The sequence below is a fragment of the Pristiophorus japonicus genome, chromosome 3, assembly GCF_044704955.1.
Source record: "Pristiophorus japonicus isolate sPriJap1 chromosome 3, sPriJap1.hap1, whole genome shotgun sequence".
NCBI classification, from domain to species: domain Eukaryota; kingdom Metazoa; phylum Chordata; class Chondrichthyes; family Pristiophoridae; genus Pristiophorus; species Pristiophorus japonicus.
In genome coordinates, this window is record NC_091979.1 from 278,042,184 (window position 1) to 278,059,295 (window position 17,112).

The 17,112-nt window shown below is 43.8% G+C and overlaps 1 protein-coding gene across 2 annotated transcripts in view; it reads left to right on the forward strand.

Moving 5' to 3' along the window:
• dock1 (dedicator of cytokinesis 1) overlaps positions 1 to 17,112 on the forward strand; it is an 816,280-nt gene that overhangs the window by 689,518 nt on the left and 109,650 nt on the right. For both annotated transcript variants that reach the window (XM_070876753.1, XM_070876754.1), the window contains exons 41-42: positions 11,118 to 11,259; positions 14,235 to 14,316. In XM_070876753.1, coding sequence (XP_070732854.1) covers positions 11,118 to 11,259; positions 14,235 to 14,316 — 224 coding nt within the window. The remainder of the gene's footprint in view (positions 1 to 11,117; positions 11,260 to 14,234; positions 14,317 to 17,112) is intronic.

Genomic DNA, 17,112 nt, shown 5'->3' on the forward strand with positions numbered 1-17,112 from the left:
ATTTCGGAGTTAGCTGCTGCAATAAGGGAACAGGCCCAGACCCCGCGCCCATTGCCAGAATCAACTGCCACTTCCACTCCAATCTCCAGACCAGCCTCTGAAGAGGACCAAGCCGGTCCTTCCACATTACCGCCTGCCCCCACCCCATCAAGAAGTGCACATTACCGAGCTGTTTGAAAGAATAAGCTTGGTATCAACCCAAGAAACGCTGCGCCAACACCTGCGGGCAGTGGTGGTGGAGTCACCAAGACCAAGCGCAGCGGGCGGTCTTAAAATAAGGTGAAGATGAATGCAGCCTTTCTTCGCTGCTGCTGTTGTTGTTATTGTTGTTACTGTTGTAACTGTTCTGAAATTAAAAGTTTTTGTAAGTTAAGTACATTTACAAGTTTAAAAGTTAGTAAGTGATCTTAGAGTTTGTAAGTGATCTTAAGTGAAAACTTTAAAGTTTGATACAAGAATATGTTTATTTAAGTTAAGTACAAAACAAAGATTTGTTAAACTTTTGAATAAAATATATTTTAAATTATAACTGAATAATTTCCATTATTTCTTCGATTATTAACACAACTTTTGAAGTAAACAAGAATCTTTTCCATCATTTGTTCCATTAACACAACACAACATCACGGAACAGGTCCAAACAGTAACCATGGTCCATGTGGAATAGTTGCCGCTGAGTCTTGAGGCAGCAAAGCGTTTACAGATGAGCTGCTGGCGAGCAGTCGTTAAAGGGGCGCGACGGCCCACCTCCTCCACCGTCGTACTCCGGGTTCAGGTAGTTGCTTGGCTTCCTCGTCGTCCTCCTCCTCGTCATCTGCATCTTCCTCATCATTATCATCAGCCACTATCACCTCAGGTGGATCTTCGACTACCATCGGCTGCTGCCTCATGATGGCTAAGTTATGCAGCATGCAGCACTCAACAGTGAACTGACCGACAATCTCAGGGGAGTATAGCAAGTAGTCTCCCGAATGGTCCAGGCATCGGGAACGCTGTTTCAAATTATGCTGCGCGTTGCAATGTGCGACATGTTGTATTCGCGGTCAGCTTCTGTCCGGGTTAAGCATAGGGGGCGTCATGAGCCAGGTGGCGAGGCCATACCCTTTATTTCCCTGTAGCCAGCTCTGCCCTTCTGGCTGCTGCTTCAGCTGACATGATGCGATGCATGTCGTCACACACGAGCTGCACATTAATGGAATGGAAGCCTTTTCTATTCCTGTGCATCCCGGAATCCTCCAACGGTGCTCGCAAGGCGATGTGGGTACAATCAATGCAGCCCTGTACCATTTAAGAAGCCAGCAATCCTGGAGAAACCCGCAGCCCTGTCTCACATTGCCTGGGCGGTCATGAGAAACTTTATGTAGTCATTCCTAAGGGCATACACTGTAGTAGTCACCTGCCGAATGCAGACATGTGTTGCATGTTGAGAAATGATGCACACATCCCCAGTTGTAGCCTGGAACGATCCGGATGCATAGAATGAAAGTGCAGCTGTAACCTTCACTTCAACTGACAAAGCAGTCCTCCCGATGCTTCTAGGGTGCAGGTCTGCTTTTACCAACTCACAGATCTCAGTTACAACTTCCTTGCGGAAACGCAGCCTTCTGACATAGTCTACATCACTCAGGTGCAGGTATGAATGCCTGTCTCGATATACCTGACGTGGGTACGGCCTCCTGCCCATCACCCTACAGACTCTGAGGTTTCTCATGTGATGACGTCGAATCAGTTGTCTCCTCTGCAGCACCATGATGCAAAAGGCTTGCACAAGATATGGCATTATCAGTATTGCCACCATGCTTAAATTTTACCTTTGCAAGAAGCTCAAAACGGCAGGCAGGCAGGACAAGGTTCTTTGTTCTCTCTCCCCACAGGTCTGTATGGACCACATCCAGGTCTGAGCAGGCGCAGTGATCGGGACCGCCCCCCCCCCCCACAACACCCCGGGCTACATTTGATGCATACTGCAGTCTTGTGATGCCTTCCGATCACCTTCCACAGCCCCCACACCCCCCCCCCCCCCCAATCGCCCCCGTGCTTCTTTTGCACCCGTGTCCGGGTGCGGGACCGATTCTGCCGGCCGACTCTTCAGCCCTGTTTACAGACGTTCGCTGGTGCCGTGTCAGTTGAAAAAATATGAAAACTTACAGAATTCCATCAAACTTCCATTTACTGCGTTAAAAGGTTAAAAAAAAATCTTCATTATACATATTTAAGTCATCTTGACTCCAAAACTTCGCTGAAAAACAATGGCGTCTTTCTGCGCTGATTTTTCAATGTGCGCTGCTTTTTCTTAACTCACCAGAAGATGTTTCGGCAGTGGTCACATACACCGACCTAGGAGACATTTTTTTGGTGCAAACTTCCATAATTGACAAAAACTGGTGCAGACATCAGGTTACGCCCACATGAAGCAAAAAAAAACCTAACCTAAAAAAATCATAACTAACTGAGCTACACTGGCGCACATTTCTTGGGGAAACTTTACGTTTTTAACTTAAGTCAAAAAAAGCGGCGCACGCCAAAAATATGGCGCAAATCACTGGGGATAATTGAGCCCGTAGTTTTTGAAACTCCAAAGTTTAAAATATCTCGGTGTACATTAGCAATCATTTTCACTGTCAATCTATTGAATTGACCTTTACACTGACTCTGAAGTGAACTCGAGGAAACCAATCAATACAAGTGCTGCAGTCCTACAAAAAGCATGAATTCTCATTGTGTGAAGGTTAAAACAGATTCAAATTTCCCCTGGACTTTTAATTGAAAACAAAAAGCGTATTCTTTCGCTTTCCTTCAACCTGGACTTAGAAATTGTATGTCATCTCACTGGGAGAATATAATTCCTTTGTCATTGATCAAAGTATGTGTTTTCCAGTTAGAAATTTTAAGTTCTCTCTTTCACGAGAAATACACATTTGTAAGAATGACCAAAAATTTTCATTTGAATATATTATTGAAAGAAAGAAGACAGCTTAATATGTAAAACATGAAAAGGATAGTCATGAATCTTTACTGTTATATTTTTGACATCTGAATTATTAGATTTTTTTTAAAAAAGATATTTGGTCTGATTTTTATGTCCAGATTGCCACACTTTCAGTATACATCAAAAGAAAAATCCATCAGAAGGTGATTTAAAAGTAATGCCTGAAACGGGCTTGAGATTAACGGAGCGGATGCTCTGCATGTCTGTTCGTGTGACGCATAAGCCACTTAAAGGCATTGGCCTCATAAGCATGTCAGCCGCGATGTTTTGGACGCCAAGCAGGTGTTCTGCTGCAGCTCGACAGATCTGGGTGGGTGGTAAATTGGCCAACTCTCACTCTGAGCCGGTGGGCAGCAATCCCAAGGGGAGCTCCAAATGGGCCAGCAACAGGCCGGAGATTTTGGAGAGGCCAAGGAGAAGAAAAGTTTCCTGGGCCGTTTTCTGAAAAACCTCAGCTGTTCCTTTGTGGTGTATATTAGCAATCATTTTCAGGAAGGCTATCTGCCAATCTATCTGCCTTATAGTGAACTAGAGTAAATCAAATTGATACAAGTGCTGCAGCCCTTTGAAAAGCTAGAATTCTCCTTGTGTAATGTTACAAATTTCTCCTGAGTTTCACCCACTTGTATCTGAAAGTTGCAGTTGGGGTTCTACAGTGCCCTGGGATAACGATTTGCATATCACCTGTTTCAGACAGGCAGGCTGCTTGCCCATTTACAGGCCTTCCTGAAAATTGCTTCAAGCGGGCCTTGGGCATTAATGGGTGGCTGAGGTGCCCCCTTAATTTTAATTACTGGCCGCTCATTTTTCAGGCAAGGAATGAGTCGCAACAGTTGTAAATAGCTCTCAATCTTTTAAAACAAGCTTGTCAGACTGATTTTTCTTGTTGAATAATGGATCTGAATTTGCAGTTGGAGGCTTCCAATGGGCGGATGCCTCCGACCGGCAAAAAATCTACAAACCTGCCTGATGATCTTAAATCCATGGAGGCTCGCACTCGTGGATACAGCAGTTTACAAGCGCCCCAGGGATCACGTGGACCGGCCCAATCAATGAAAGAAAAGGGATCCCCATTCAAACTTATGGGGATACCAGACATACAAAATCCCCATAAGCATGAATGGGGATCACATAAAAAAAAGCACATTTACATAACAAATAAGAAAAAAACTACACATTTAAAATTAATTAAAATACAATTTAATGAAACATTTAAATTTAATTTTTTGAAAAGTAAATTTAAATGTTTTAAAGGAGCTAAAAATAACCTTACCTTATTTTACAGGTGTTTTAATGTTTAAATAATTGAAAAAAATGTATTTTTATACTAATTTAACCTCTTACATTGGTAAAAGCCGGCCTTATGCCTGCTTTTTACCCAGCGTAAGAATTTCACGGGCTTTTGGCGGGCAGTAGTTGGGCCAATAGCCCAACTCTCCGCGCGGGATGTCCCTTTCCTGGGGATGTGGATTGTAGTATATGCAACTTGTGTAGCCCACCAGCAGAGGGCGTAACTGTCGGAGTTCAAGTGATGTGTACATGTAACGTGTGTAGCCCACCAGCTGAGGGCGCACAGGTATATAAAAGGGTTTGCAGTAGAATGTTCCGGACTCTGGAGTCTGAATAAATTGACAAAAGTCACACAGTTTGAATTGCAATGCTCAGGCCTCGTGGTGCATTTATTGTACATACATAACAATTGGCGACGAGATACAGACTAAGAATTCACAAGAGACCGTGGCTGCTCTGGGGATTTTGGAGCGCTTCGTTGAGGGCGAAGATTGGAATGCTTTCGTGGAACGCCTGGATCTGTACTTTGAGGCCAACGAGCTGCAGGGCGACGGGAATGCGGGCAAGCGGCGTGTGATCTTCCTTACAGTGTGTGGTCCAAAATCTGCGGCCTAATCAAGGATCAGCTCGCACCGACGAAACCAACGAGCAAAGAGTATCCAGAGCTGTGCAAACTGGTTCAGGGGCATCTCAAGCCGAAAGTGAGTATCCTCATGGCCAGGTACCGATTCTACACACACCATCGCTCAGAGGGCGAGTACGTAGCGGAATACGTTGCCTACCTCAGACGTCTCGCTGGACCCTGCAAATTTGGAGCTTGGTTGGGGGAAATGCGGCGGGACGTCTTTGTCCTGGGGTCAACCACAAGGTTATCCCTTCGTAAGCTGCTAACCACTGAGATCGTAGAGCTGAGCAGGGCTATCATGATTGCCCAGGCGTACATCTCCACAAGTGATAACATGAAGCAGATATCTTTGCAGAATCGGAGCTCAAGGGAAAACGAATGGGCAAGTACTGTACATAAAATAACGAAGCCGGCAGGCAGAACGGGGCAGGGCAAGGCCTATCAGCCTGCAGCCGCTAGACCTATTGCGACTCAGAGTCCGCCATCGGGGGTGAATGGGAGAAATCCATTAGCACCGTGTTGGCGTTGCAGGGGTAATCATTGGGCCCATCAATGCCGATTTAAGCACTACGTGTGCAGAGGCTGCGCAGCAGTGGGGCACCTCTCGCGGATGTGCAGACGTGCTGCGACACACCACGTGGCAAAGGATCGATCCGACTTGGGCCACGAGGTACAGGCAACTCGACCTGAGAGTGATGATGAAAAAGTGTATGGGTTATATACATTCACCACCACAAGCAACTCATTAATGCGTGAAGTGAAGTTGAACGGACTTCCCATATCAATGGAGTTGGACACGGGTGCAAATCAGTCAGTCATGAGCAAGGAGGCTTTTGAGAAAATATGGGACAATGAGGCACACAGCCCAAATTGTGTCTGAGTAATGCAAAGCTATGTAAGTACACTGGAGAAATCATAGGGAGTGTAGAATTGAGGGTAGAGTACGAAGGAGCTGTGCATGAGCTATCATTGTGGATTGTTCCAGGCAATGGCCCAACGCTGCTAGGCAGAAGCTGGTTATGGAGATTTTCAGGGAAAACTAGAAACAGGCTTTGTTCTGATAAGTCAATTGTACTGCAGGACCCATGTAAATGCTTTGTGCTGAATTGTAATGTACCATTGTATGGGATTGGCTGCGTGCCACAGAAAGCAAATGTATCTGTGTCGAGCAATAGGCAACTGGTTGTACAAGCGTCTGAAAAAAAATGTAAGGCCAAAGGAGCCCACGGTAGAGTCGAGGAAGGGGCATTAGCATGCGTCGATGCGGTCAAGAAAAAGTACCCATATCCTCTCAGACACTGGTCTGAGCTCAAAACTGTGACAGTAAGTTGTTCAAGTCATGGTCTCTAGGCAGCAAAGGATAGACACCAAGGTTACCCGCCACAGACCAGGCACCGCTTGAATGCTGATGTGTTCAGCAGGCCACCATCATCCACCACCGTGGTTGGAATGGCACTGCCCACTGACTCGACCCTGGTCAGAGAAGGTTTTGGGAGTGAGAGGTCACCCGCTACTGCTCACCACATCAGGACCTGCGCTATCCAATGTTAAACGCTGTGTCCCACATGGGAACCGGTCGGCCATTCCTGAGAAAATGCAAGACGAAAGTAAGTCGTCTCAACAAAGCAAAGATAAGTTGCCTATGCCAGAGGAGGGCACTCTATGGGGGAATCGTTTGAGTTTGTCACGCAAAGACAGGGAAATGCTTGCAAGCGGCCCACAGAGGATTCGAGACCGTAAACGACATCACGCATGTCCGGTCTGCCCAATGCAAGCCCGAGCGCAACAGTCCTGCATGGCGAGCAGCACAAAGCACAAAGCGAGTCCGCCTAACCAGAACCTCGTTGGTTCACCAGGTCCGTATGACCACATGGCAACCCGGCGAAACCAGAAGTAAGTGTGCCACGATCGTGCGGCGACATCACGCATTCTTAATAAGATCCACATGCCGGTCTGAACAAGAGGCGTCTGGCACGGCTTTGGCCAAAGAGGGGGATGGAGATCGGAGATAAGGATAAAGTGATTTTAAAGTGATAAGGACAAAGTGGTTCTAAGTAAACCATCTCACAGACCAGACCAGAGGTTGAAGCACATACAAGAACACGCAAGGAAGACAGCAACATCGAAGACCAACCAACTCACACATACCAGGGCTCGATCACTTGAACCAAAGACTTTTAGGAGGGAGTGATGTAGTATATGCAACTTGTGTAGTCCACCAGCAGAGGAGTTCAAGCGATGTGTACATGTAATGTGTACACATGTAATGTCAAGCACAGGTATATAAAAGGGTTTGCAGTCGAATGTTCCGGACTCTGGAGTCTGAATAAATTGACAAAGGTCACACAGTTTGAATTGCAGTGCTCAGGCCTCGTGGTGCATTTATTGTACATACATAACTCGGATGATCTGTCCAGAAGCTTTGCGTGTGAAAACCCAGAACTTGCGCAGCCCTTACGGGCGCGTACAGCCCGTAGGGACCACAAAATACGGGCCAATAAGTTAATAATATGTTGCTAAAAATTAAATTGTTGCTACTTAAATAAAAGTTATATAGACCCAGAAAGTAAAATTCTGTAACACTGTAAAATATGTTCTCCACCTTTATTTGTGGATGATCATTAATCGGTGGTGCTTTCTAGAGGAGTATTAGTAAGGCACAAGTTCCCCTTTCCAGTGGCATTATGAACATATGAAAATGACGGGCAGGAAAAGAGCAGCAAGTTCATTAAGTCTCCCCCACACCGCGATAGCTGGACCATCTTAGCTAAACACTTTCTCCCTCTCCCAACCTCCATCCAGGCAGCCATGTAATCCCCTGGGAGAGGCAAAAAAATAGAGAAAACCCAGGGCCAATAAGGGAAAAAAATACTCTGTAAAATTCCTCTCTGACCCCCTCAGGCAATCAAAACCACTCCAGGAAATTACATGGTCCAGGTGTTACCTATAAAGACACTTACCTTCTCTATGATGTGATCTCTGTCCCAGTGAGGAACTGGCCCAGCTCTCCCTTGAAGGCATGCAGAGAGTCAGCATTCACAACAGAAGCTGGCAATGTATTCCAGCGGCTCACAATTTCTGGGAAAAGAAGAACTGCCTAATATTCAGTCTATTCCTTCTCGGATATAGTTTAAACTCATGTCCTATGATCCTCCCCAATCTGTTAAACTGTATCAATCGGAACGCTATCTAGCCCGTTAATTATTTTCTCGACACCTCAAGTCACCTCTAAGTCTATGCAGCTCTAATGTAAATAGACCAAGGTCCTTGAGCCTATCTGAGATTTTTTAAGCTCAGAATCATTCTCGTAGCTCTCCTCTGGATCTTTTCTAAGGCCAGTTTATCACCCACCATGTGAGGGGACCAAAACTGGGCACAGTACTCTGGATGCGGTCTGACCAGCAACCTGTTGTGTCAAAATGATGTCCTTTGATTTATACTGAATGGAACTATTAATACAACCCAATACCTTGTTCGCTTTAGCTATAGTTTCTCTACATTGGTCATGAACCTTCAGTGATCTATGAACAATATCACCAAGATCTTTTTCTTTATCTGTTTCAGCATTGTTCCCTGCAAATGATTTGTGTTGTCTGTGTTGGCCCGACCAACATGCATGAGACTACATTTATCTCAAATAAATGATAGTTGCCAATGTGTGACCCATTCCCCTAGCACGTCTAAATCTTTTTGAATTTGATTGCACTCCTCTACTATCTTAACGCTTGCACAGATTTTGGTGTCATCTGCAAACCTACTTACTTTACTTCCACCACCGCTGTCCAGGTCATTAATAAAGACAATGAAGAGTAGCGGGCTTAGGACCAATCCCTGGGGGACACCATTAGTAACATGTCTCCAAACTGAAGCACATTGGTTAACTACAACATTTTCTCTGCAGGATTGGAGCCCATTAGTAACATGTCTCCAAACTGAAGCACATTGGTTAACTATAACATTTTGGCTGCAGGATTGGAGCCAATTCCTAATTCATCAATTTAAATTTCTGCTGATACCGCAAGATTTCATCTTGTGAACTAACATAGTGTGAGGTATCTTATCGACGGCTTTCTTAATGTCTACCAGATTTCCCTCATTCACTACCCTAATGACTTCCTTAAAAAACTCATCAAATTTGTTAGGCATGACCTATTTTTTCAGAAGCCGTGTTGTGAATTTCTAATGTCCGATTCTCGTTCCCAGTGATCATAAAGGGCATCTCTTATGATCTTTTCTAGCATCTTCCCAATAATGGATATCAGGCTGATAGGCCTGTAGTTCCCTGGCTCTGATTTTATTCCTTTTTTTGAAAATAGGAACAACGTAAGCTAGTTTTCAGTCCAAGAGAACTATCTCTGACTCTATTGAACTATTGAAGATATGGACAAGGGGCTTACAGAGCACCTGTCTCATCTCTTTAATCACCCTTGGATGGATATTTTACTGACCTGGAGCCATATCAATTTTTAGCTTTCCTATTCTATCTAAAATGACATTACTATCTATTTTATTAATAATAATGCTATTCAATACGAGCACCCCACCCCCCCGCCCCAATCTGGAACATAAGCATCCTCTGCAGAAGTATAGACTGATGCAAAATAGTCATTCAGCACCTCTGCCATAACCTGAGAATCAGTTTGAATTTACCCTACGGTACCCTTTAGTGACCCTATATGGTCCTTAATAATCTTTTGGCTTTTGCTATTACTGTCACAATTACGTACCATCTTTTCCAGAGATCTCTTGGCTAATCCTATGACTGTTTTTGTATTCCTTAATTGCGTGTGGTACATTTCCTTGTCCTCCTGTAAATGCCTTAAGTGTGTATAATGCCTTCTGTTTCAGTCGAATTTGCCACTGTACATTTCTCATCAACCACAATAGTTTTGTTTTACCATGTGACCTTTTAATCATTGGGAATTAGATGGCTTCATTCTGTTTGAGAGTGGTTTTAAATAGTACCCATTCCCATTGTTTTCTATTAGAGATAATGAGGGACAGGTAACAGTGCTAAATCCTGCCATCAGTAGCTGGGTGTTCCAGCGTGGAGACCCCGACCTGCAAGAACGCACCAGCCACAGGTCGGGGGCATAAAAGGAGCGGAGGTGCAGCGGCCCGGGAGCAGCACGAGTTGTGGTGCAGGAGGGCGACGACTTGGAGAAGGGTGACTGGATTGGACGTCACCAAAGTCAAGGTCGCTGATTGGAGCGTGGGCAGGTATAGCAGGAGAGGCAGCAAGCAGCAGAGGAGCGGCGAGGTTGGAGCGAAGGAGTGGCGAGAGATTGTAGAGCGACGTAATTGGGGCCCAGGAGAGGCGTGAGTTCGGGGGCCAGAAGACGCGAGGGCCCAGGGGTAGCACGGGCCAGCCCACACTGTGATATGTGTGTGCACTAGGTACATGCAGCAGAGCTGGTCTCCAGTCGTCTTGGGTAATCCTTGCCACTGGAACAAGACCTAACTCTGTCAAGCTCGTGTAGTGGCTGGTATGCAACAGCCACTACACATTAAAAAAAACCACGCACAGGCGTCTTCCACCCTTCAAGGTGTAGTTCGCGACCTGGAATGTAAGGTCCTTCATTGAAACACCTGTGAACTCATCCCTTTTTGGTGTGGAAGCAAGTCACCCTCGATATGAGGGGCCGCCTGAGAAGAAGTTGTTCCTGCCTAACGAACCTTGGGTGACAATGAATGGGGTGGAACAGAAGTAGATACATGATATGAGATGGGGAAATGGATGGAATGGGAATGAGACAGAAACTTTGAAGAAAAAATTTCAGAAACATTGATAGGGTGAGGAACTTTCTGATGTGAAAGGGAAGGCACAAACACAGAGAGGAGACTTTGAATATGACAGGAGGGTGACTCTTGCATACATAGAAACAAAAAAGAGGTAACCACACAAGAATAGAGGAGGCCAGATCTGAACTTTGGAGGTGTGAAGTGGCCGCGATAAGTGGAGACTGGTGTCTCATTTTGAGTTCATGCTAACCTGTAAATTGTGGGAAAAAAACAGCAAAAACTAATATTCACACCACTGCAAAGTAAAAGATTGCTGTGAAATGGCACTATGCCATGACAAAGATTAGTTGGTGATAGATGTCATTATCTTCCCCATCTGCACTGTGCAGCAGTAAGACTGCAGAAGAGTTAACTGTTCTGATTAGTTACTGAGCTTCATAATTTTTATCTTTTAAAAATATTTTTTTCTAGAACAAGATGTTCATTTACAGAGGAAAAGAGTATGAGCGACGTGAAGACTTTGAAGCAAGACTATTCACTATATTTCCCAATGCAGAAAAAATGAAGACAACATCTCCTCCAAGTGATGACATTAAAAATTCTTCTGGACAGTGTATCCTTATTATGTTCTAGCATCTTTGGCGGGGGGGGGGGGGCAGGGGGAGGGGGTTGGAGTGTTATTTTTCTGAGCAAAACATTTTTTCAATTTTAAAAACTTGTGTAAATAAAGAAAATATGAGTGTTCATGCTAGTAGTGATTATGTAGCATTATGACTGGGTTTATTTTATGTATTGGATCCAATACACTCTTGTGCGTCACATTTAATTCATAAGTCCAAATTGCTCCCACCAGTAATGCAATTGTCGCCAACAGCACTTCACCCTAATTTTTGCATAACTCAAAATACTCTCTCCATACGCAGCCCAAATTTAAAAGGACAGAATCTATAATTGTACAGCTGAGTGGTTATCGCAGTTTAAGTGAAATTTTCACATGCCAATTATGCTTTTCTGAAAACCTGATGACAACATCATGTATCATGTTCAAATGGCGCTGCTACAAACATCAAAATATAACAACTTGTTCAATGTTTTGCATTTTTTTCCATATTAAAACTCTCCTTAATCCTGCTTAAAGCAAATTTGTGTCAGCAAGGGCTTTCAGGTAGATTAAGTGTCAAAAAGTTGCTTCGGTAAAAAATAAATGAGAAATTTATTGGTTATTTCAGTTTCCTTTGTACTGAAAGATGGCTGTTTGATATATCTCTTCAAATCTGGTTAGCAAAGCTCCTCATCAGTGGTGTTTCACCTGCAGCATGTTTATAATCTAGTAAGAGCTCCGGTACAATGATATTCGTTTTGTGGTCACAGTCTATTTGCCTGTACATAGAGAAGGATTGAGGGAAGATTTATTCCTAAACCATGTTCCTCGAAGATACCATTTCTTCCTCATATAAATCATGTGCAGGATAAGTTATTTAGAGCAATGCACGTTAATAAAGTTACAAGTGAACCTCTTTTTTGATATATGGTGAAGTATCAGCATCTATATTTGTCTATGGGGTTTATGATTTCATTACTATTTTTATACTACATACACAGTTAGATTACTTCTGTATTTTCCAATGTGAGTAAGTACCTATTAATAATTCTGTGTTTAATATTATTCTTAGTTTTAAATACTGCAATGAAGTTTTCTTATTCTTTAATAAAAGAGCTATAAAGAAAAGGATAAATACTGGATTTTCAAGTATAATTGAATGATTACTTTAGAATTGTAAAAGTGAAACAGCAACAATAACATAGATCCTTTAACATACAAGACACTTCACAGAGGTGTAATCAACCAAAAATGGATGGTGGACCAAAGAAGGTGATGTTAGGAGGGATGACCAAAAGCTTGGTCAGATGTGGTTTTGAGGGGGGGTGGGGTTTAGGGAGGGATTTCCAGACCATGACAAGATGTGTGAAAGCATGGCCGCTAATGGTGGAGCAGAGAGGGAAGGATGCACGAGGTCAGAGTCTGAGGAAGGGAGCGTTCTGGGGGAGGGGTGATAGGACTGGAGGAGACACAGAAGCAGTGAGGGCAAGGCCGCGAAGGACTTTAAATATGAGATTGACAATGTTATATTGGAGGACTGGGAGTCAACGTAAGTCAGCAGGGGCAAGAGTGATGGATGAGCGGGATATCATGTGGAATAGGATACTGGCAGCAAAGTTTTTGATGTGCTGAAGTTTACAGAGCATGGAGGACAGAAGGCAGGCAGGAGAGCATTGGATTAGTTGAATGTGGAAGTGACAAATGCAAGAATGGAAGTTTCAGCAACAGATGATGTGGGGGTGGAAGTAGACGATCTTTGCAATGGAAAGGATATGGGGTCAGAAGCACAGCTCATGCTTGAATATGATGCCACGGTTACAAATAGTCTTGTTACCAGAGAGGTATGGAATCAGTGGAAAGGGTTTAGAGTTTGGTGGGGGTCAAAGATGATGCCTTCAGTCTTCCCAATGTTTAACTTGAGGATTCCCAATGTTTAACTTGAGGACATTATGGCTCAAACAAGACTAGATGTTAGACAACACAAAAGTAGTAGAGAGATCAAGACAGGTGGTGGTGAGGTAGAGCTGGGTGTTGTCAGCATATTTGTGGAGTCTGATCCCATATTTTCAGATGAAACCATCAAGAGCAACATGTAAATGTGGAAGAGGATAGCTCCTTGGCAGACTGCAGAGGTAATGGTTCCAGTGCAGGAAGAGAAGCTATTGCAGAAGATGCTACGGCTACAATTTGATAAGTAAAATAGGAGAGACAGTCGAAAAGGATGTGGGATCAGGACTAGGGCAGAGGAGAGCCTGCGGGGGTGAGTGGGAGGTTTGGCTTGGTGAGAAAGAGGAAGCGGGTAGCAGCAGAGGCAGCTAAACAAATGGATTCAATCTTATTCATATGGAATTCCATGAGCGCCTCACACTTGTTTATGGAGAATGAGAGTGGAAGGAGCAAAGGAGGGGGGTTTACGGAAACAGTTGGATATTGCAGAAAGAAGCTGGGCGTTATCTCCAGGATGAACCTGGAGTAGTGGGCGGCATTAGCATAGGCAAATGAAGGTCAATAGCGTTTGATGTGGTCCAGCCAGATCTGATGGCTAAACCAGTGGTGCATCAGGTACACACAAATCTGTACCCCTTGAACTTGAGAGAGCAAAGGTAGCCGTATCAGCAAAATGATCATAATTAGAGAGAATAAAGGTTTTACTGGGGACAAAAGAATCAAAGATGGAGGTGAGGCAGAGGTTGAGTAGATTAACAGCCTGAGACGTATTGTGATGAATGGAAGACCAAAAGCTAGGTGGTTAGGAATTTGAAAGTGCAGTTGTAAGTGACTGGGGGGGGGAGAGTTTTTTTTCCAGGAATGAACCTAGAAGGAAGTGGATTGAAAAGAAGTAGGAGGATGTGGATGGTGAGAAATATGCTAGTTTAGGTAAGCATTTCAGTTAAAATTGAAATGTGTGTGAATCAAGTTGCTGAACATCTTTTCCAAGTACTACTTGTCTCCATTGATGCCTAAAACTCTTTAACAAAATTTTGTAGATATTCAGTGTTTCACAGTACAAACCATACGTGAACTACCACCAAAGTTCAAGAACAAGACTGTCTCAGGACAAATATTGAGGTAAAATGTTCTCTATCCTACTTTGCTTATATAGATCATAAGAGCCTTACTGATGAGAAAAGCCATTTGGCCCATCATGATTCATCTATCCATAACAACCCTTTAACCCCCGCTTTGCTGCATCTTTACTGTTTCTTCAATGTTTTGAGAAATTTTGCCTCTACCATTCTGCCCAGAAGTTCATTCCAAGTGTCTTATCAATGTCTGCACGAAGAACCATGATATTAGTCCAAAAATTACCTTTTACTTTTAACCTGTGTCCCCTTGTCCTACTATCACAGTTTAATTTGAAACAGTATTTCGGATTGACTTTTGCCATACCATTTACTATCTTATATACCCATATGAGAGAATTTTCCAGTTGCTTTCTTGCCAGGGTGAAAAGGTCAAGTTGCTCCAGTTTTTTCTCAAAATTCAGATCCCTGCCACTCAGAATCAACCTTATAGCTCTTCGCTGCATTGTCTCTAGCACTTGAATATTTCACTTGTTTCTTGGCAACCAGAACTAGGCAGAGTACTGAAGATGTGGTCTGACCAGAGCAATATACAATTTGATTACGACATCCTCTGATTTTTATTCTGCTGTAAAAAAGCAAAATTAAAAAAACTGCAGATGTTGGCTATTTGGAACGAAATCAGATATTTCTGAAAACCCTCAGCAGGTTAGTCATCATCTGTGGAGAGAATAGATGAGCTAACTAGATTTGACGAGGAGTCCGCACCCAAAAGGTTAACTTCTCTGTACCTTCCGCAGGTATTGCCTGACCGATGAATGTTTCCAGCATTTCCTGTTTTTGTTTTGTATTCTACTGTTTTGCCATTGTAGTGGGCTTTGTTGATTGCTGCTCTGTCGACTGTTGAGTCGACTAAGATATCATCCTCAACTATTTCAACACCATTTGTGAAGTGTGCATGTTGCTTATTTTTCCTTCCTATCTGCAATATTTCACTCTTGTCTGCATCTAATTTCATAATGCTATTGTTCTGAACTGCCTATGCCAGCTTGGCCGCCATGGTGCTTTTTCTTCTGAATCTCCAGAAGGTAAGTATTAATCAGTACAAAATATCTTTTAATTTTTAAATTATTGTACTTTGAAGTTTTGTTAACAATTCTTAACAGGAAGTTTTTAATGTCAAGGTGCTAGATTTTACACTTTTGTGCAGATCGCCCAGAAATGGGCAGCATTTAAGCCGTGGGCGGTAAAAATGGGTTTTCAGATCGCCGGCTTGTCGCCCAGTCTCAAAGACACTCGTCTCCATTTTAAAAATTGGGCTCTACCATGAGCGATCTGAAATGGGTGTTAGAATTAAATCTCTGACCTTCTGCCGTAAAGTGTCGCCGTCCTTAGCAACGGCATGGCAACGCTCGTTTCCCGTGATTCAGGAGGTCAGGGTTCATCATTACATGCGCAGAAGAGGAGACAGAGAGAGAGGGAGTAGAGAGGGACTGAAAGCGTGTGTGAGTGTGATGTGTGCTTGTTTGGCTGTTGTGGGAGGCACGAGGGAGATTCACCAGTAGCAATAAGCCTACTAAGCACCAAGAACGTAGTTGGCACCGAGTTTTTGTCCAACAAATAATATATAACGGATGGGATGTTGGAGGCCCTGGAGCTGTTAGCCAGGAACACTGGTGGCGGAGGGCTCCCAGTGGTCCCGGAGCGCGGCACTGCACCCCAAGGTGCCACACCCCCATTGCCAACGACACAAGAGCAACATCTTGCTTCTGACTTGGAGCACGTTCCTACCTCAGGACCGTCCTTTCCCGTATCCTTCCAAGCAGCAGTTTGGCTGTCATCCCCCAGCCCCCCCCCCCCCCCCCCCCAACACATGCAATGAAGCAGTGCCTGAGGAACTCCTTGGCCAGCCGGCTTGGAGTCAGAAAGGGAAGGGATAGAGGTGGGGATGAGAAGCGAGGGGAGGTTGGTTTTTACAGATATACTTATGATTTCAGACATATGTTCGGCTTAAATGTTTTTTATTTAACAAAACCTTGTTGCGCATTAGCTCAGATTGCTGCACCGTTACACACTGGTGATTCCTTAACATCAAAGGGTATAATTACACTTAACTGGGATAAGGGCAGAGTTGGCTAAAGTAGACTGGGAACACAGACTAAACGGTGGCACAATTGAGGAACAGTGGAGGACTTTTAAGGAGCTCTTTCATATATTCCAGTGAAAAAGAAGGGCGGTAAGAGAAGGGATAACCAGCCGTGGATAACCAAGGAAATAAAGGAGAGTATCAAATTAAAAACCAAATGCGTATAAGGTGGCCAAGGTTAGTGCGAAATGAGAAGATTGGGAAAATTTTAAATGACAGCAAAGAATGACTAAGAAAGCAATAAAGAAAGGGAAGATAGATTACGAAAGTAAACTTGCGCAAAACATAAAAACAGATAGTAAAAGCTTTTACCAATATATAAAACGGAAGAGAGTGACTAAAGTAAATGTTTGTCCTTTAGAAGATGAGAAGGGGGATTTAATAATGGGAAATGTGGAAATGGCTGAGACCTTAAACAATTATTTTGCTTCGGCCTTCACAGTGGAAGACACAAAAACCATGCCAAAAATTGCTGGTCACGGGAATGTGGGAAGGGAGGACCTTGAGACAATCACTATCACTAGGGGGGTAGTGCTGGACAGGCTAATGGGACTGAAGGTAGACAAGTCCCCTGGTCCTGATGAAATGCATCCCAGGGTATTAAAAGAAATGGCGGAAGTTATAGCAGATGCATTCGTTATAATCTACCAAAGTTCTTTGGACTCTGGGGAGGTACCAGCGGATTGGAAAGCAGCT